This window comes from Pan troglodytes, chromosome 10 (genome assembly GCF_028858775.2).
Source record: "Pan troglodytes isolate AG18354 chromosome 10, NHGRI_mPanTro3-v2.0_pri, whole genome shotgun sequence".
In the NCBI taxonomy this organism is placed as follows: Eukaryota; Metazoa; Chordata; class Mammalia; order Primates; family Hominidae; genus Pan; species Pan troglodytes.
Genome location: NC_072408.2, coordinates 102,837,866 through 102,859,755, shown reverse-complemented (window position 1 = coordinate 102,859,755; position 21,890 = coordinate 102,837,866). Strand labels below are relative to the sequence as shown.

The 21,890-nt window shown below is 38.9% G+C and overlaps 1 protein-coding gene across 2 annotated transcripts in view; it reads left to right on the top strand.

The window, feature by feature from the left end:
• The window catches only part of LTA4H (leukotriene A4 hydrolase), a 34,984-nt gene extending 16,778 nt beyond the window's left edge, over window positions 1–18,206 (top strand). The window contains 12 exon segments of one of the 2 annotated variants that reach the window (NM_001280082.1): window positions 67–207; window positions 1,391–1,414; window positions 1,857–1,927; window positions 3,269–3,380; window positions 3,964–4,108; window positions 5,111–5,214; window positions 5,706–5,776; window positions 9,817–9,871; window positions 12,549–12,644; window positions 15,043–15,125; window positions 15,985–16,089; window positions 17,930–18,202. In NM_001280082.1, the coding sequence (NP_001267011.1) occupies window positions 67–207; window positions 1,391–1,414; window positions 1,857–1,927; window positions 3,269–3,380; window positions 3,964–4,108; window positions 5,111–5,214; window positions 5,706–5,776; window positions 9,817–9,871; window positions 12,549–12,644; window positions 15,043–15,125; window positions 15,985–16,089; window positions 17,930–18,047 (1,125 nt within the window). In that variant the 3' untranslated portion in view covers window positions 18,048–18,202. 2 annotated transcript variants of the gene reach the window in all.
• The last annotated feature ends 3,684 nt before the right edge of the window (window positions 18,207–21,890 follow it).

The window sequence follows — 21,890 nt, the reverse complement described above, 5'->3', positions numbered from 1 at the left end:
ACAATTTTAAGAAATGTACAATGGTGATAATTAAGGCATACAGACATATATATGTTGATTTTTCAGACTGAATCTATGCTTAAAATAGCAGAAGATCTGGGAGGACCGTATGTATGGGGACAGTATGACCTATTGGTCCTGCCACCATCCTTCCCTTATGGTGGCATGGAGAATCCTTGCCTTACTTTTGTAACTCCTACTCTACTGGTAAGTGTAAATGTTTCTTCATTTGAAATTGACGTTTCAAAAATAAACTTAAGAACCTTAGGAGTCCTAATAATATGTATATATATGTAAAGAACCTTAGAGTCCTAATAATATATATATGTATAAAAATCTTTTCTCTTGTTCGTGTAACCTTTGTTTCTAATTTTATTGTTTATTGTGGTTATCACAATCTCATTTTTTTGTTGTTGTTTTTTGAGACACAGGCTTGCTCTGTTGCCCAGGTTGGAGTGCAGTGGCACAATCTCAGCTCACTGCAACCTCTGCCCCCGGGTTCAAGCGATTCTCCTGCCTCAGCCTCTTGAGTAGCTGGGACTATAGGTGCACACCACCATGCCCAGCTAATTTTTGTAATTTTAGTAGAGATGGGGTTTCACTATATTGGCCAGGGTAGTCTCGATCCTCTGACCTCATGATCCACCTGCCTTGGCCTCCCAAAGTGCTGGGATTACAGGCATGAACCACCCCACCAGGCATCCATCTTGTTTTTGAAAGGAAAATAATCAGGCCATTTGGAGAAGGAGAATATTATGTTCACGGTATTTGGGGAGTTGGGCATGGGGGTGCTGTGTAACAACAATTCATTGATAAATTATGTATCCAGACAATCAGACTATACCAATTACACTTGGTGTGTAGGTACAATTAAAAAAAAAATCAGTACACCATATACAGGAAAGGATTAGGGCCATAGTACGCTGCTATGTTTAATATGCCTGTGAGCTACTTTAAATTCTTCCTAGAACCAAAATGAGTGATGGATTAGCAATAAAATAAATAAAATACAGCACAGGACAGATAGGACACTCTAAAGTTTTATTAAATATATTTTGGGTAATAGGAGAGAAAGAAAGTGATGGGTAAATAAGAGCAGATATAAAAATGGAAGTAGAAGAAATGTTTCATGGAAGTTAGACACAAATAGACTGGCTTTCATTGTATTGCAAAAATTCCCTAGAATTAGGGCAAGAAAGAATGATGCTAATTTTTAGTTCTGTATTTTTTTTGTTTTTTTCAATTAAGGTCTCTTTTACCTTCTTTGAAGTGCTGTAGTAGAAATACAGTGGATCACCAGTGCCAGTATGCTAAGTATTTAGGTAGGCAGTCTTTTAGATAGTCTGTAATTCGATTACTAAAATACTAAGGTAATTTTCTTTTTTTGTAGGCAGGCGACAAGTCACTCTCCAATGTAAGTTAAACTTTTTCATTATGGCCTTACCTTCAAGAAGTATTACGTCAACTGATTTTAAAATATCCCTTGTATTTTTATGTTAAAGATATGGTTATAACGGACAATTTGGGGACTCTTCTCACATTATTAACAATTAGATGTAATAGATTTAAGGAAATTTTATGGTTTGATCTCTTCATATATTTATGAAATATTTTTAATGCAGTGATATATCTATTTAATATTTTCTAAGTAATTTTTGTTTTCTAATTACTTTATGCCATATTTGTGTGTGTGTGTATGTCTTTGGTTAAATTAAAGATTTTGCTGAACTGAGTAACTCCCTGAATATCTCAGCTAATATTTTTTAAAAATTGAATAACATGGAGTGTTTACAGTAGAATGGGTTATTTTAGGTTAAGATAATCAGTCTTACTATTAATCACACTGTTTTCTTTAGGTCATTGCACATGAAATATCTCATAGCTGGACGGGGAATCTAGTGACCAACAAAACTTGGGATCACTTTTGGTAAGATTTTTGTTATTATTTCTTTATTGGTTCATGTTGCTGATTTTTTTTTCCCTGCCTCCTACCACTCTGAATTGTTTTGTGTGTATCTCTTGTTTTTCTTTGTTATCATCTCTTAGGTAGGCAAGGATTTTTTTTTTTTTGAGATGGAGTCTCACTCTGTCACTCAGGCTAGAGTGCAGTGGTGCGATCTAGCTCACTGCAAGCTCTGCCTCCCAGGTTCAAGTGATTCTTCTGTCTCAGCCTCCCGAGTAGCTGGGATTACAGGCATGCGCCACCACGCCCAGCTAATTTTTTGTATTTTAGTAGAGATGGGGTTTCACCGTGTTGCCCAGGCTGGTCTCGAACTCCTGAGCTCAGGCAATCCACCCACCTCGGCCTCCCAAAGTGCTAGGATTACAGGTGTGAGCCACCATGCCCAGCTTTTTTTTTTTTTTTAATTGGAGACAAGGTCTCACTCTGTGGCCCAGGCTGTAGTGCAGTGGTGCGATCTCTGCTAACTGCAACTCCAGGGTTGCAATCCTCCCTCCTCAGCCTCCAAAGTGGCTGAGACTAAAGGCGCATGCCACTATGCCTGGCTAATTTTTGTATTTTTTATAGAGATGGGATTTCACCATGTCACCCAGACTGGTCTCAAACTCCTGAGCTCAAGTGATCCGCCTACCTCGGCCTCCCAAAGTGCTGAGATTATAGGCATAAGCTGCCACGCCCAGCCAACAAGGATTTTTTTTTTTTTTTTTTGAGATGGAGTCTCACTCTGTCGCCCAGGCTGGTGTGCAGTAGTGTGATCTCTCTGCCTCTCAGTTCAAGCAATTCTTGTGCCTTAGCCTCCCGAGTATCTGGGACTACAGGTGCACGCCACCATGCTCAGCTCATTTTTGTATTTTTAGTAGAGACGGGGTTTCACCATGTTGGCCAGGCTGGTCTTGAACTCCTGACCTCAGATAATTCTCCCGCCTCGGCCTCCCAAAGTGCTAGGATTACAGGCGTGGGCCACCATGCCCGGCCAACAAGGATAGTTCTTAAAAATTCTGTAGGAATACAGCGTTAGGAGTATTAGGTTCAGTCTAGGTGTTAAGTTTAATTCCTGATATACTCCCACTTTTAACATAGGGACATGCAAGAGCAGAACCAGGGCTTAACTTTCCCTGCTGCCATCTGCTGGGCTGGTCTTCCCATTGCTCTGGATTGACTGCCTGGGAGCCAGAGTCGGCTTAGACTGTAGTGGTCATGCCTTACAACTGCTTTCCTCTGTAGAAAAGCCAAAAAGAAAATATCTTGATTGAAATGTCTTTTCTTCTCAGCTGTGTCCGTGTTTTTATTAAAATATTTTTTTTTCAGGTTAAATGAGGGACATACTGTGTACTTGGAACGCCACATTTGCGGACGATTGTTTGGTGAAAAGTTCAGACATTTTAATGCTCTGGGAGGATGGGGAGAACTACAGAATTCGGTAAAGGAGTCAAAGTTTTAAAAACCTTCATCCAAAGTTGTATAGGTGTTAAAAACTGAGTTTTTATAACAGCGTCTTTACTGTGTAGCAACCAAAAAGTCATTTTTACAAGTGTGGAAAGTGAAGTCAATGCTGGTATAACACTGTGCTGATCCACACCGTTCACTGTTCTATGTAAGGTAGTTTTGATGACCTGGTCTAAATAGGGAGCTGTGGGACCTCACTGGGTCTTTGCTATTAATATAGCTGTTAACTATGTTTGAATCTTATTTGGTATGTCATTTTTAAGTGTTGTCTCCTGAAAGCCAAATTTGCTGACCAGGCATTAAATCATTTTTCTAGTCTTTTTATAAGAATAAAGCCTGTATTATTGAGCAAGAAACATCAGAGAATATTACTTAAGTAAGCATTCTATTAATAGACTTCCAGAAGTTTATGCCAACATATCCTAGTATTCCAGTCTCCAAGTTTTAGATTCCCCTAAAGTTACACCACTGAGTGAAGTAATACCTCCTTATTAGCTTATTTGCGTGGTGATAGCAGTCTTTCTATATGTTTCTCCACGTTATTTCATGTCTTGCAGGTAAAGACATTTGGGGAGACACATCCTTTCACCAAACTTGTGGTTGATCTGACAGATATAGACCCTGATGTAGCTTATTCTTCAGTTCCCTATGAGAAGGGCTTTGCTTTACTTTTTTACCTTGAACAACTGCTTGGAGGACCAGGTAAGTAGTTGGTATTTTATGATTTTTTTTTTTCTTTTTGAGGGTAATGTGAGAATTAGGAAGAATTGTAAACTATTGTTTTGTTCCATTTAATACTTCCAATTCATTCTGGATGTAGCTGCTGAAGAAATCTGTATTGTTTTCTGAGTTACCTCTCAACTTAAAACCATTAATAACCCCTAAGGTTTAAATTATGCTGCTTCATTTTTAAAAAAATCTCATCAGTTTTTGAAATTAGGATAATAGTGTGTATTCCCTGAAAACATTTCTATGGTACAGAAGTTTATAAGAGTAACAAGTGAGAGTCCATCAACCCCTTTCCACTCCCCAGGGGTAACCACTGTTAGCAGTTTGGTGTAAATGGCTCCAGATCATTTTCTAGGTGTAAATTAACAAGCAGACAAATAAATACATGTAATTATTTTAATTACAAAAAATGGGTCATGCTATATATTGGCTCTGCATTTGTGTTTTGTTTTGCTCGATATTTCACATACACCCTTCTGTGTCAGTACATATAAATCTGTTTCATACTTTTTAATGCCATCATACTATTTCATGATAAAGCTATGCTGAGTTATGTACCCATCCCCCACTGATGGACATTGAGGTGTTCTCCTTGGTTGATTGACTTGGAAGGCTGTCTGTCACCTGGATCCATTCTGCCTGTCCAGTCTTATTTTTCTCCTTTCTAGTCATATGAAGGTTATTGCTTTTAGAACTTGGGTTATGCATTCCTTTTCTGTGTCTTCATGTGTTATCCCCTTACCTATAATTAGAATTTCTCTTCTCCCTTCCACTGAATTACATATATTCTTCAAGGCCCAACTTAAGTCCCACCTCCTTTTTTGAACATTCTTTCACTCTGAAAGTCCTCGTAGATTTCTCTATTCTCTGAATGTTCTCTGTTCTCTGTGGTTAATAGTACAATGCCAAACACGCACACAGAATGTCAAATAATTACCTTTCTATGAATTGATTTCTTTTCTTTTTTACTCTTAGAGATTTTCCTAGGATTCTTAAAAGCTTATGTTGAGAAGTTTTCCTATAAGAGCATAACTACTGATGACTGGAAGGATTTCCTGTATTCCTATTTTAAAGATAAGGTTGGATTTAAAAACCTTTTCTATTTTTCATGCTCGATATATCTCTATTTATTGACTGATTAGGTTAACTTGTATTATCTAATAGTAGTATTGGTTCAGAACTTTAGGACTCAACCTCTCATTGCATATTTTTTCTATTTTAAATGTGATCTTAACCACATGAACTACCTGTAGAATTTTCCTATTTCAGAGAAGTCATCAATAGTATGGTGATGAATATAAATTTTAGAAGATAGAGTTAGATGAGGTAATGGATATATTAGCTTGACTTAGTCCACATTGAGTACATATATCAAAACATCGCATTGTGTCACATAAGTATACACAATTATGATCTATCAATTTAAAATATTAATTTTTAAAAAAGATTTAGAAATTATCTTGATATAGCAGATTAGACAAAATTATATATCTAAGGACTTATAAGTTTAAATTTTTTTTCAACAGGAAAGGGCATTCTATTGTAAACTGTGAATTCTTACTATTCATAGGTTGATGTTCTCAATCAAGTTGATTGGAATGCCTGGCTCTACTCTCCTGGACTGCCTCCCATAAAGCCCAAGTAAGTACTTGTCTGCTAGTGCTTTCCTTCTCATTCTCCTAACTCCTAGAGAGCCTCAAAATATCTGAAAGAATAGTATGCCTTCCTGAAACTGTTACTAGTTAATGATGAGAGCAGAGTTCTTAGGTGTTTTGGCCTTAACCCTGAGGCCAAAACAATAATTTCCGCAGTTTACAAATGTGGTTTTTCACTTCAAGTAATTGAGTGCCTCCTTTCTGCACAAGGATGGTGAGGGATTTAGAAAATAAGCTATCGTATCTTCCTTCAAACTTCTGCAATAAAAATATTTTATAAGTATTATGTTAATTACAACACTGTTATAAGTTATTATCCCCATTTCCCAAGGAGGTAAGTTAGGTTTAGCTAGGTAAAGTGTCTTGCCCTAGGTTGCACAGCTAGTAAGTAGTAAAAGTTGAGATTCAAACCCTGGCAGTCTTATTGCCTCCAATATACTGCTTTCTTTCTTCTTTTTTCTTAGAAACAGGGTCTCACTCTGTGGCTCAGGCTGGCGTGCAGTGATGTGATCTTAGCTCACTGCACCCTCTGCCTTCCAGGCTCAAGTGATCCTCCTACCTCAGCCTTGCAAGTAGCTGGGACCACAGATGCGCACTACCACACCCGACTAAGTTTTTGTACTTTTGCTAGAGGCAGGGTTTCACCATATTGCCCAGGCTGGTCTCGAACTCCTGACCTCAAACGATCCACCTGCCTTTGTCTCTCAGAGTGTTGGGATTACAGGTGTGAGCCACCGTGCCCGGCCTCAATATACTGCTTTTTATACTGAACCCCCTCCTTCACTCGGACCTGAACCCTGGTCTTTCACGAGTTGTGTGAGGACACTGACCATGGCGTGTTCCATGGCATGTTCTCTTGTTGCCTTTCTTTGGGATCACCAAAATTGCCTACCAGCTTCTCTTACACTAAACAGGCCAGTGTAATTGATGTGCAGGGAGCAGCAGGAGAGAAGCTAAGAAACAAGATGAGGCCTGGTCATGTTTTTTTGTAAAGCACTTTAAACAGCCAGGCCGAGAAGTGTTTGGCTGAGAAGTTACTGGGAGTTTTGAGTATGGAACAAATGTGGTCAGAGCGCCCCACTAACTGGGCAGTCCTGGTTATCATAGGCTGTGGTGGGAAACAGGAGCTCAGATAGGGAGGGGTGATTACAATAGAATGTTTCGAATTTTGTTTTGGAAACAGGTGGCACAAATCATCAGTAAACCCTTTTAACGTCTAAAAAAGGTATCAGCAAAAATAATACTTTAGATTTTTTTCCTAGCACTTCATTAAGAAGTGCCATACATTATCTCGTTAATTTTTACAACAGCCTTGCTAGAGATTATGAGGACCTGAAGTCATACAAAGGCAGTGGAAAAGAAAGGAGTAACTGAGAGAAGAGACGTTTGAGGGCTAGAATCTATTGGCAACTGATTGGCTGTGGTGAGAAAAGAAGAAATTAAAAATGACTGAGCAGAGATGTAATAAAGATTCAGCTCAATTCAGCACACATTTATTGTCAGGCACTAATATGATGAATAAGGAACTCACGGAGCAAATATGTGTGTATCAAGTAATTATAATACAATGAAACGTATTTTTAAAAAAAAATATTAAGTGTTGCGGGTGAGGAAACTATTAATTTTAATGGTGATGGATTTGGACATCGTCTAAGAGATGACTTACAAAGGAGAATACAAGAAGTAAACTTTAGAACCTTAGAGGATCTTCATTTTAGAGCTAGGACAGAGGAAAGGTAGCAAAATAAATGGAAAATTAAAAAGATTTCAAAGGTTAATTCATTGTTAAGAAAGTTGTGGGAAGAAATAATTTAAAAGTGGTACGGAGAGTGGTCAGCAGTCTGGTGTGCTGTAGAATTATGAGGAGCCTGAGAATAAAAGCATAGAATTTGGAGTTTGGAGTCTTTCAAAGACTCTAACTTCAGGGGCCTGATAAAGCCAAAAGACAGTTCCAGGAAGTTTAGGAGTGGAGAAGGCTTTGCCCATTGCTTTTAAAATTGGGGAAATCTGGGTGGAAAATTACTTCTTCAAAAGTGTTTCTTTGATATCACCGCTGCTAAGGGATCCTTTTTGGGCATTGGTTCATTCTAGATCCCTTAAGATTGCTTTCAAGTAATAGCAAAGTGCCGGAGGAACCCTGGAATCATTCCTGTGCCCGGGAATTCTGTAAAGAGAGAGTATCTTAGAAAATCTCAAACCACAGAAAATACTTTGATCCATTGCAGTACAGAATCTTGGCTTCCATGATCCTCTTTTTATAATGCTCTCATCATTTGTGTATGTATTTAAATATCTGAGTCTATCCACATCTCTCCATTTCTACTACCACTGTCCAAGTTCAGTATCACATCTTCACATCCTGGAAGACTGTTCTGGCACCCAAACTGTGCACTTGTATCTGTTCTGACTTCTCCCAGCCACTCTCCACACTAAAGCTAGAGTAAACCTTTAAAAGCACAAATGTGTCATGGTGTCCTCCTGCTTAGCAGTCTCCACTGGTATCTCTTTGCTCTTGGGCTAAGACAAAATTCTTTAGTGGGGATTATAAGCTCCTAACACTCTAGCTCCCTTTGCTTCAGTCACACTGGCAGTTTTGGAGTTTCTCGAACTCCCCATATGTCCTCCAACATAGTACCTGAGCATGCTGTTTCCTCTACCCGGAGCCCTTTGCCCAGTTAATTCCAATCTCAGCTCAAGAACCACTTCCTCTTGGAAGCATTTCTTGACATCCCTGGCCAGGTCAAATCTCCCATTCTAGGGCTTCTTAGTGCTATATCCTCTCTTCGTAGCAGTTGCACGGTTCTAACTTTACATTTATTCGTGTGATTAAAGTATTTCCTCTTTGCTATACTGTCAGAACCATGAGAACAAGGCACATATCTGGTTTTGCTCTTTGCTTTTCTGAAGACTGCCATAAGTAGGGTCCTTTCCCAGGCTAATTCTTAACTTAGTACTTTTAATTACACTGATAAGGAAGTTTCAGGACATGAAGAAACAGACCAGCTAAAGGTTTTCTACTTTGCTATTATTTTTTAAGAAATCAATGCTAATAATGTTTTAGTTGAAAGCAGTGTATTCTGATCAGTCAAGGACCTCTGATCCCACCTGTTCTTGAAGACAAAATGGCATGCCTGCAGTCCACAACCTGACACTTCATGTAATAAACTGGCAGCTGCTTCGAGGTGGGAGCTGTGTTGTCCTCTTTATTGTCTCCCCTAGGGAAAAAACGGAGTCCCAGTCACAACTCTCTTTAAGGGAGATTCAGTGGTAACTTCTAATCAAAACTTACTTCATTTAGGCTCTAAGGGGCAGCTGCCTCTCTGTTCCCTAATACAAGCATTTCAGTACAAGCAAGCATGATTTACGGACAAAGAGGGATGTTTTGCGAGAATTTTGCACACACTGCATGTTCTTTCCCATTGTTGCAAAATATGATTTCTAAGTTGAGAACACACAAATATTGGTATAATTTGCTTAACAATTACCATGTGTTAATTTCATTTTCTTCTAAAAAGGAATGAAATCATCAGGCAATGGTATCGGGCTCTCTCAAGGGTCTAGCATCTAGAACGGTGCCAATTATGTAGCAGGTGCTTGCAGGTTTGTTAGATGATTAGATGTTTGGAACAACCAAGTAAAATCCATGACAGCAAGGACTTGGTGTTGTTCATCTTGTTGTCTTGAGTGCCTAGAACTGTTCCTGCCATGTAGTAAATATGCTCAACTGATTCCAACTACTTTAACATATACTACTTGAGCACATGACAGTCTTTTGCTGAGGTGCTTTAGCATTCTTTCTAAAAGATAGATGGGTGTTTCATTAATGTGGTATCCATTTGGGTTTTTGAGTTCTTGGATGATGCCAGTAGTATGTAAGTTAGGTAAAATATTTCCTATTTTCATCACTTTGGAGTTTGTTTTCCTTATTGAAAAGGGACTTTGAAATTTAAGTATGTACTGTAGCTTTAAAACTGCATTTCTGCAAAAGCATGTGCATTTTAAACAAGTTAATCTTTATCTTTGCAGTTATGATATGACTCTGACAAATGCTTGTATTGCCTTAAGTCAAAGATGGATTACTGTAAGTAATAATGTGCGATTTTTGATTCCTTTTTGAATTGTGCAAATATGTCTTTACTCATGAAGCAGGGAGGGTACTTTAAATCACAAACGGTTATATTTGGAAAGGCTATTTGAAAGTCAGGTTTATCTAAGGTGATATTATATCTACTCTCAATATAGAAAATTAAGGGTTTGAGACAGGGTCTTGCTCTGTTGCCCAGGCTGGACTACAGTGGCGTGATCATGGCTCATTGCAGCCTCAACCTCCTGGGCTCAGTCAGTCGTCCCACCTCAGCCTCCCGAGTAACTGGAACTACAGGCATGTGCCTCCGTGCCTGGCTAATTTAAAACTTTTTGTACAAACAGGGTCTATGTTGTACAGGCTGGTCTCAAACTCCTGGTCTCCAGTGATCCTCCCACCTTAGCCTCCCAAAGTGCTGGAATTACAGGCATCAGGCATGAGCCACTGTGCCCAGCCTAGAAAATTAAGTTTTATGGGGGGAAAAATTGATGTTGAAGGCATTAATCCTGATTTTTCTTGCTTCTTAACTCTTAAAAAAAATATGCAAAAATATTTGCATCTTACCTTTCTTCTTTTCCTTTTAAATCATTTATAAGATACTGCTTCCAATATGGCAATTTCACATACCAGGTAAATCTAAAATGATCTTGGGTGACCAGCTGCTGACTATTAGTGGTGCAAAGAATCGAAGCACTTTTGCTCTTTGTTCACTTTCTATGAAGCTTCTTAAAGAGGCGCTTCTTCATATATGTACTAAAATAGAACGCTTTACTGAAGCCAAAGTAAGGATGAGCCCTTGATAATTCTTTAATGAAAAACAACAGAAGATTTAGGAATACTTTTATTCCTATTAATTTGCAACAGATTTATCATTTTTTTTACGTAATTTCAACTTTTAAGTTCAGGGGACACATGTGCAGGTTTGTTACACGTGCATATTGTGTGATGCTAAGGTTTGGGGTATGATTGATCCCATCACCCAGGTACTGAGCACAGTACCCAGTAGTTTTGCAACCCTTGCCCCACTCCTAGTAGTGCCCAGTATCTATTGTTGCCACTTTTATGTCCATGAATATACAGTCGTTTAGCTCTCACTTGTGAGAACATGCTGTATTTGGTTTTCTGTTCCTGTTAATTCACTTAGGATAATGGCCTCCAGCTGTGCAATCAGTTTAGCTATTGCCTTTTAAAACCTGTTTTGTGTAGTTGACAAACTTGTCATGAAGAAAAGTATAAGAGATTTCTATGGGAAACAGGATTTTTTAACAGTGTGAGTGTATTAAAATCCTCTGTTTTAGTTTGAAAAATGTATTCCGGCTTATTTGGTGCTAGTTAAAACTGCTACTAATTTCTGCTCAAATATTCCTTTGGGCCCAGCAGTTAAGGTAGATAATGATCAACTCTTCAATATTAGTAGAAACAGGCAGTGTTAGGAACAGATTCAGGACACTGTATTCACTAATGCACTCTTTTCCTTATGTATTTTATTTCTCAGTGATTTGTCTTAAATAGTAAATAAATGCAAAAGAATATTTATAACATATTCATATGGTGTATAAAACAATTGTGTGACCCACCACTAGCATAAGAAGTAAAATCTTACCGGTACCTCTGTAGCATCCCTCCCCATCTTATCCCCCTCTCCACCCTCCTTGCTGACCCATCCGGGTAACCATTGTCCTGAATTTTGGTGTATCATTCTCTTGCTTTTTATGTTTTTACCACATAAATATATCCTTAATTAATATATAGTTTAGATTTGCAGGTTTTTGCACAGAAAATGAGCTGGAGCTGTAAGTTCTCATATTAAGGATAAGTTGTAAAGGGAAAAGAAGTATTGCTATTAAAGAGATTTCTGAAGGGGGGGGAAGATGCAAAATATTTATTTAAAAGGGTATATACCTATGCATCAAATTTAGTGGAAGGATATACAGAAACTACTAATATTGGTTACTGAGGAGTAGTACTTGGAGACAGGGAGCAAAACCAAAAGAATTTTTCCTTCTGTCCTATTTGATTTTTTAGTATTTGCATATATTTCTTTTAAAGTAACAAAAGCCCTAATTTAAAAGAATATACAAGTAGTTCTAAAAGATTTAAAAATCCTTATTTTTATAAGCTTTATTTAATATTGCTTAATCATCTTCTCAAAGATTTTTGAGAGTAAATCCAAATTTGAAAAGTGCAGGCTCATTTTTCTTTTCTTAGATGGTTTCTAAGATTAAGTGGGGAAAACAATATGTGGGGATGGAGGAAAACATTAGTTTATGGCCTTACCAATTTATTAATGTAATATTTAAAAATATATGATTTCGTTCTTTACATTTTTGAATTGGTCTATAAATTAGTCGACATGCATACATTTTGAAATGTTTCTTTGCTTTGGAAATTTCTATACCTCAAATGGTACAATGAATGTCAACAGTTTCTTCCACTCTTCCTACCCATAATCTACTTTTTCTTAAGTAATATAGATTCTAGGAGTCATATCAGCTATTTAAATTACAGTAACTCAATCTCATGATTACTTAAGTAACTCAGCCTTAAATTTATTTTGAATAATCTTGTTCATTCATATGGTTCTTTTTCTGAATTTTTACTTTTATGTCAGATAAACCAATAAGTATTATTAAATTGTACTTGAACAAAAATAACTAGGTAACATTTATTTTAGGCCAAAGAAGATGATTTAAATTCATTCAATGCCACAGACCTGAAAGATCTCTCTTCTCATCAATTGAATGAGTTTTTAGCACAGACGCTCCAGAGGGTAAGTACTAGCTCAAAACCTTAGAAATTAAAATGGACAGAAAGGCACAGCATTTATGTTCTACCCAACTTGGCAAAAGATTATTAACGTGGAAACTAATGGGGAAAAAATCATTTATAAAATTTATTCATTTCTTTAAAAAAGCATTGAATGCTTACTGTGTTTTATATTGTGCTAAATATGAAAATATGTAAGAAAGGATATACCTTATCTTCAAATAGCTTATAATCTAGTAGGAAGGGGAACACATGCAAAATTTAGCAATAAGCCAGGCACAGTGGCTCACATCTGTAATCCCAGCACTTTGGGAGGCCGAGGCAAGCAGATCACTTGAAGTCAGGAGTTCGAGACCAGCCTGGCCAACATGATGAAATCTCGTCTCTACTAAAAATATAAAAATTAGCCTGGCATGGTGGCAGGTGCCTGTAATCCCAGCTACTTGGGAGGCTGAGGCAGGAGAATCACTTGGACTGGGAGGCGGAGGTTGCAGTGAGCCGAGATCACACTCCTGTACTCCAGCCTGAGCAACAGAGTGAAACTCCATCTCATAAAAAAATTTTTAAAAAAATATTAGCAATAAAAGGAGGCATACTTTAGGTATCATTTGGAAAAACTTAATTAGTGAAAGACTCTTCCAGCTGGGGGCATCAGAGAGGGAATTTTGGAGGAGACTTGATTTGCACCCCCAGGGCTAGCAGGGAGGTAGAAATTCAAGGTGGAGGGAGCAGCAAGGGCTGGAATTCGTCTGCAGCATTGCTGGAGTAAACAGTAGCACTGGGTAAGGAAGTCAGTGAAGGTAACACTAGAAAAGCTGGTAGGACCAGATGTGATGACTCTCAATGCTAAGCTAAGAAATTTTAGATCTTACACTGATCAGTAGGAAAGGATTTTAAAAATCCAGCAGGAGAGTCGGGATGAAATGCTGGGTTGTAGAAAACTAATCTGGGGCCATGAAGGTTGCATGGTGGTGAAGTTACTAGTTGGGAGACTGGCAGGAGTACCGGACTTGAGGGAGTAAGTTGCGGGGAGAGGAGAGAACAGGACGTGAGAAAGAGGTTACACAGGGTGAAAGCACAGAGCTCTGTGACTGACTGGATATAGGGGTTGACAGTAAAGAATCCAAGCAGATTTTAAGGTTTCGAATCTAGGCAATTGAAAGAATAGATGAAACCGAAAGGAGTTGCTGCATTTTGAAATAAACCAATGACTGGATTTTAAAGACTCCCATGAAAGGGAAGTCTTCAGTCTAAGGACCTTGAGAAGGAAGAAGATTTGGAGCGGAATTTTCTGTGGAATTGATGCAAAAATTAGGAATAGGATTTTGAGGCAACAAAGGACCCATCAAAGAGATAATCTATTTTTAGTGCATCGGGTCATCATGGTTTCATAAATTGCTCTACTACTGGTGGGTGGTCTAGGGCCACAGAGAGAGAGAACATGGTAGGGTGATTCTGGAATGGATATAGCAAAACTTAGGGCAAGTCAGGGAGCCTTGGAGATGACCTCAACCAGTTGGTCTACCAGGGTAGACTTGGAGTTGCATGTGTCCATAAGGGGCTAATGGACTAAATTATTAGCGACAGGATTAGTAGTTCATGAGAGCAGAGATTGGTTAGTGAGTGTGGAGTCCTGTAAGGTAAGGAGGTCGTGGTTGGAGGGGAGAGTTATCATCTACCTAGAGGCACCTCTGCCTCTCACAGGCACTACAAACTCTCTGCTTGTCCAAACTGAACTCATCTTTTTTCTTTCCTTCACCCAAACTTGTCCTCCCTTTTAGGGTGAGTTAAGGTAGGGATAGGATGCTTATGAACCCCCTGAAATTGTATACGGAAGTTTGTATTCATGTAGTAAGTGTATTTTCCCCCTAGGGAAAGAGTCCACATTATTCATCAGATTCCCAAAGAGATCTATAATACAAACATTTAAGAACTGCTATTATGTAAGTATGCAGATAATTTAAGAGGGATTTCAGAGGAAATATACAAAGATAAAGCTAGGGGGAATCAGTCAGGCAAAAATTAAGGAACTATGATTTCATCTGGAGAATGGAATTGCATTTAAGTTATATAAGTTATACAGAATAACTAGAAAAACTCTAGGAAAAGTCTGAAAGATAATATTTATACATGCTAAAAAGTCTAAGAAGAGCAATTCTCATTTAATGCTGAATACTTCACAAAGTAAATTATCCCTGTGCTCCCTGTAGAATATCCTCATCTGGAATAAGTTTGCACAGAATTTACTTTAGTGTGCAATTTGTTTCTTTTATTTTTATCTAACTTATTTCTATATTATAAAATATTTAGGATTTTAATCTGGCTATGCATTTCTCTCCAGCTCCTTTCTTCCAAGGAATCCTGTTGAAATGATACGGTGTACTTCTTTATTTTGCTCTTAGGCACCTCTTCCATTGGGGCACATAAAGCGAATGCAAGAGGTGTACAACTTCAATGCCATTAACAATTCTGAAATACGATTCAGGTACATCATTTTAACTTGTCTCTGTGGAAGAAAGCAGAAAACTCCTTTGAAAGATGGAGAAAGGGAATGCAGAGTATGAGACATACTTGAGTCTTGAGAAGTCCTTGTCAAAGTGACTGCTTTTATATAAATACTTACAGTGGTATTTAAGGAATAGTTGCAATATGTAATCTGATAGTATTAATCTTTTTGTTAGACTTTGCTCTAAACCTCTCTTGCCTTAAAAGAAAAAAAATAATTAGAATGAAGGATTCCGTGGTAAATAGGCTTTCTCCACAACCAACTAAATCTACTTTGAAATGGGAATAGTTAGAAATATTTTATTCTATTATATGTTAATCTTTCTTAATTCAAATTTGTAATGTGAGGCTTAAACCAAAGTTTAATTCCTTCAGAAATTGCACGTATAAGGTATGTGAGCACCTACCTGATCTTTCTTAATTCAAATTTGTAATGTGAGGCTTAAACCAAAGTTTAATTCCTTCAGAAATTGCATGTATAAGGTATGTGAGCACCTACCTGATCTTTCTTAATTCAAATTTGTAATGTGAGGCTTAAACCAAAGTTTAATTCCTTCAGAAATTGCATTTATAAGGTATGTGAGCACCTACCTGATCCAGACCTTTAAAAATATATGATCTTTTTCAAGAACCAGCTCCTCTTCTTTCTCTTCACCAATTATTAAATTGTATATATAAGGATTTGAGAGTCTCAGAATCAAGACATACCATAAAGTGGTGTATAGTATAACTATAGTGGGGTTATTCATATCACTACAGAAGTAATATTAAGATATACCTGTCATATCCTGCCCCTTCCTCATTTTCTACTCCATGCTCCCCCCAAATCCTCCTTTTAGATGGCTGCGGCTCTGCATTCAATCCAAGTGGGAGGACGCAATTCCTTTGGCGCTAAAGATGGCAACTGAACAAGGAAGAATGAAGTTTACCCGGCCCTTATTCAAGTAAGAGCCCACTCAGACTGTGCTTTGAATTCATCTAAGAAACAGGAAGAAAACTGTCAAATATTTAAACGTAATCTATATGACAATATTTTTAAATTTGTTAAAGTTTACCAGTATAATTTTGGAATAGGGATTCACACTTATAAATATTTAAAATTTGAAATAATTTCATTCCTCTTTTTAGAAGCATTATATATGGATTACTATTTTGGATCAAATAGAGTTAGATACTGATAAAATAGAAATAAATCAAAGATAGCCTTATATACACAAAGATTTTTAAAGGTAACTAGAAGATAATTGGTGGGTAGGTATAGACAAGAAAGAGAGTCTGAAGTTAAATGTAAGGAGAAATAAGCAGATAAAGCTAACTCTTGTGTTCAAATGTTGCATAGAGGTCAAGGGTAGGTTGCTTGACATAATAAAGGAATGCTTAGTGAGAGGGGGATAAGTTGTATCTTGACAGCAAGATACAATAATATCTCAGTCAAGGTCTTTATGAATTTTGTCCAAATTCTGGAAAAAAAAATCATGCCATAAATATCCATGATTGCTTTTGTTTGCTTTTCATTTACTTCACAAGTATTTAGGTGGGTGCAAAAGTAATTGCAGTTTTGGCCATCAAAAGTGATGGCCATATAATATCATAAAACTTGGCAAAATAAGTCATTATCTCTTTTTTGATGTGACCACAAAATTAAGTTTTAAGTATATTTTATATGCTTTCCCTAATTAAAACCCATCTAGCTTTGGATTGAGTAAAGTATACTTTAAATAGGTTTTTAAATAAGAGTATACTTGGGCCGGGCGCGGTGGCTCACGCCTGTAATCCCAGCACTTTGGGAGGCCAAGGCAGGCAGATCACAAGGTCAGGAGAGTTTGAGACCAGCCTGGCTAACATAGTGAAACCCTGTCTGTACTAAAAATACAAAAAATTAGCCAGGTGTAGTGGTGGGCACCTGTAATCCTAGCTACTTGGGAGGCTGAGGCAGGAGAATCGCTTGAACCTGGGAGGCAGAGGTTGCAGTGAGCTGAGATTGCACCATTGCTCTCCAGCTCCTCCAGCCCGGGTGACAGTGCGAGACTCTGTCTCAAAAAAAAAATGAATAAAATAAATAAGAGTATACCTTTTGTGGGAAAAATAAATATTTCTGTTTTATGATGTTTATAGTAGTTACATTAAAAATGACTAATCCTACCTTTTGTATGGTAGGTCCTGTTTATTTAGTGTATTTATTATTTATTTAGTGTATTATTTATTATGTATTTATTATTTCACTGTGGTCAGGACTTTTATTCTCAATTATTTGAAGTTTTCAGAAATTCTATATAAATTTTAGTGTTTTCATACTCTTAAAATCTTGATTAAAAAAAAATTTTTTTAAAGCAGTTTTTAAAAAGAAAGGCTTTGAGGCTCACTCTCACATACAGGGCTGATATTTAGCCAGGAGATGAGAGGACTCTGTTCAAATAATAAAATCCTTCCATGCTGCTTGGTAAATAGCCACTGGTCCCAGCCACTCTAGCCCTTCCCTGTAACTTGCTGCAAAATGTCTGATCTGCCAGTATAAAGGCCAGTCTCTGGTACAGAAGGAGGTCTCTGGGACCCTGTGACAGGACCATACCCATCTGATTGGCTGGGACTGGTGCCTTATTTGGGTGATGCTGGCTGTCACCCCTGCTGACATCCTTTAATTTAATCTTGGGTATTGACTTATGTTCTTATTCTCTTTCTCCTTCCTTTTTCCTTTCCTCTGAACCCCTTCCCTCCTTTCTTTCTTCTCTCCCTCCCTTTCTCCTTCTCGCCTTTCTTTCTTTTCAATTTTTTCTTTTTTGGCAGGGATCTTGCTGCCTTTGACAAATCCCATGATCAAGCTGTCCGAACCTACCAAGAGCACAAAGCAAGCATGCATCCCGTGACTGCAATGCTGGTGGGGAAAGACTTAAAAGTGGATTAAAGACCTGCGTATTGATGATTTTAGAGATTTCTCTTTTTTAAATGGAATTCGTAAAGAAATATAAAACTTCAGCTCACAATTAAAACTGTCTTTTTGGTTTTGGCTTTTTATTGTTTTGTTGGTGATTTTACTAAAATAAAGTTGAGCTACTTCTTCTTATAGTGGCATATTCTTTGTAAATTTTAACAAGGTTTAATCTTTCGATTTACAAATTTAAAAATTTTGAATTAGCTTTATATTAATTTTCTCCCAGTATGATCACAAAATATGTCAAGGTAGTATTTTACCTGATATATGATTTAAATTCATTAATTTGAATCTGCTGCAGATTCAAAAATTCAACATGGTTAGGATTTTGCTTTGCTTTTTAAATAACCTTAAACATAAGTCCGGGCACAGTGGTTCACGCCTGTAATCCCAGCACTTTGGGAGGTCAAGGCGGGTGAATCACCTGAGGTCAGGAGTTTGAGACCAGCCTGGCCAACATGGTGAAACCCCGTCTCTACTAAAAATACAAAAATTAGCCGGGCGTGGTGGCACGACTGTAATTCCAGCTACTCGGGAGGCTGAGGGAGGATAATTGCTTTAATCTGGGAGGCGGGGGTTGTAGTGAGCCGAGATGGCGCCATTGCACTCCAGCCTGGGCAACAGAGGGAGACTCTGCCTCGAAAAATAAAAGATAAAAACCTTAAACGTGAATGCTCAGTTGTATTTGCACACCACCTACCTGGTGGACAGCAGATGAACTCCTTACCAGAATGTGTCAACCCTAGCAGGAGCTCTCAACTCCCTCCTCCTGGACCCCTCCGGCTCATCCAGTGGGCTTGTCCTGGTCTCCTGTCCATCAGAGGTCAGATGGCCACCCCAAGCACCAGTCTTTCCCATCCCTCTCACAGTCTGTTCAAAGACAACAAAATAACTTGAACCAAATAAAAGACAAACATAACAAAGCACCCCTGCCAATGCAATGTAGTGCCCCAGCGCACCTCAGCACACATAGCTGTATTAGGTAGAATTATTAGTGTATTAGCTCTATTAGTTAGAATTAATTAGAACCATAGCTGTGTTAGAATTCTTTGATTGCAAGTAACAGCAATCCAAGTGACCAGAAGTCAAAAAGGGAAAGGAAGATTATTTTAAGGATGCTAGGTATGGGGAGATTATCAGAACCTGGGACGGACAGAAGGGGTCTGACGCCCAGGACTGCAGCACCATCAGTGCTCCTGTCCCTCACCTCTGCCTCTCTAGTCTACGTTGTACAGGCTGGCCACTCTCCAGCTTTACTGTTGCAAATAGTTCTGACCACATGGAGAGGCTATCACATTCCAAATTCCCAGAGGTGAGACTCTAACCCAGGTTGGGTCCACCTCTGGTCAAATAAATTGTGTAAGAGGAATGGTGTCTTAGAGTATAATTGTTGGCATGGGGTGGGGGTGGGGGGTGGTGTCCTGACCAAATAACCCCTCAAAGTGCTAATGCAGTGACTAAAGTTACAATAGGAGCAAACACCCAAGGTGGGACAGGTATGGAAGAGACATATTCCTGCCTATTCCCGGAATCCTGACTTTTCCCTGGCTCTCACTCTCCCTAGCAGTTTTTGTTTTGTTTTGTTTTGAGACAGGGTCTCACTCTGTCACCCAGGCTGGAGTGCAGTGGCATGACCATAGCTCACTGCAGCATCGGCCTCTGGGTTCAAGCCATCCTCCCACCTCAGCCTCTGGAGTAGCTGAGACTACAGGCATGCACCACCATGTCTGGCTAATTTTTGTTTTGTAGCGACAGAGTTTGGCCATGTTGCCCAGGCTGGTCTCGAACTCCTGGGCTCAAGCAATCCACCCGCCTTGTTCTGTCCTCTTGGTCACTTATCTATGCTGCAGTGTGATTCTTTCTCCAGGCTCTGCTCTCCCTTGTCTTCCTTGCCAGGAATACAGAGAAGGGAGTTCAGCTCAAATCACTGGCATAAGATCACATTCTAAGATTAGACTTTAGCAAATCCATTTACCCAAATACTGCTCTTTAAGGCTTCTGCCCTATGAGCTTACAAGACAAGCTGTAAGTTAATGGCGTTTTTAGTTATCACTTAGTGATACTGAAAGTGAATTGTGACAAGGGATGCTTGAAGGGTGGCATGGAAGGGTGCTGTGAAGAAGGTAGAGGGCGCTAAAGACAAACTTAATCCTGCTTGCTGGTTTACCTAGGGGCCAGCTCGGTGCAGTTCACAAGTTCTTCAGTTCAGCTAGTAAGCATATGCTAAGTGTCTTTGTGCCAGGTCAGATATATACATAATTATGGATGAACACAGACAAGTAATTTCTAGATAATACTAAAGAAGAGCTACGCTAAGGCATCCCAGAGAAGGGCCACTTAACCCAACTGAAGAATTTAGGGAATGCTTCCTGGAGAAGAAAAGGCCTAAACAGGCTTAAGGAGTAAGAAAGATCGAGCCAGGCAAAGGAAGTTGGAAAGTGCGTTTCTGGAGAAAGAATAACAAGGAAGTCTCTGCTGCACAATGCGTAGGGCCTGAGTTTAGAATCCTCAAACTGCTGGGGGTGACTTACATGGCTGGGAGGTGGTATCACCTGGAAGCTCCTTCCCTCACTAGTCTGATGTCTGGGCTGAAATTACTCAGAAGCTGGACTCGGCAGTGACAGTCAACTGGAGCATGCAGTAGTTTGGGTTGTTTCGCAGCATGAAGATAGTTAGACCTCTTATTAGTCATCTTTATACAGCTTTATCCATCACCAGACAGTAAGCCTCATGAATGTAGAGCGTGTTTGTTATTTATTTCATCTCCAGCACCTTGCATAGACCTTGTTACATAACAGGTGTTGAAAAAATATTTGTTAAATGAGTCAAGGAATGAATGGGGGGGGGGTGGGGCAGAAGGTTAAGGTGGTTCACATGTGCAGTCCTCAGTTTTCTCACAGATGTAGGAAGTAAGGTCTCCTTCTGAGGATTAGAGGTGGATGTCGAGAAGGTCCTGGCAGAGGGGTCAAAGTTTTGGAAAGTCACTGTGGGCTGGATGGAATAAAAGGGCAATACCATCAATCTATGTGATCACAGGACTTTCTCTATCAGTGTCTTCTGCCTGGGTGAACAGATATGGCAGTTTCTTTTAATTTTAAACAGGGTCTTGCTCTCACCCAGGCTGGAGTACAGTGGTATAATCATAACTCATTGCAGCATTGACTGCCTAGGCTTAAGCAATCCTTCCAAGAGATGGCTGTTTTTTGTGATGACTAAGGGGATGGGTGTTATTCCAAGTGTAGACATAAGTTTAGGGATGCAAAGGAATCTCAGAGTGCTTAAGAAAGAGTGGTCCAGTGAGCGACTAGGGACCAGCTTCCTAGGATAGTAAGTGAGGATGCTGGTGGGAAGTGGAGGGATGAAGAGACTGACTGGAGGTCAGGTCCAAGGCTGGCAGTGACTAAAGTAAAAGGGCAGCTGGAAGGTTGTGGTCAGAAGGTGGAATATTGGAATTTCAGATTTCTTAAGTGTGTCAAATTCGGGTTGTGACAAATTCCAGGGTGATTTCTTAAGTGTGTCAAATTCAGGTCATGACAAATTCCAGGGTGCAGTCATGGTGTGAGTATCTGAAGAGCAAGTTTCAATAAGGCTCAAGGAAGGGTAGCTATTTGTACGCTTCCTGGGAAGCTGTCAGCAGATGAGAGGGACTCTGGGTATGAGTATAGGTGTTTTTCTTGAGCAACCATGTCTCTCTTCCCAACAGAAGTCTGATTTAGTGGAAACAGACTTTTCAGGATTTTTCTAGTGCAATAATCAAATCTCTAAAAATTGGCTTACGATGAAAGTGCTGCTTAGTCAAAATAGCATCTGCATATC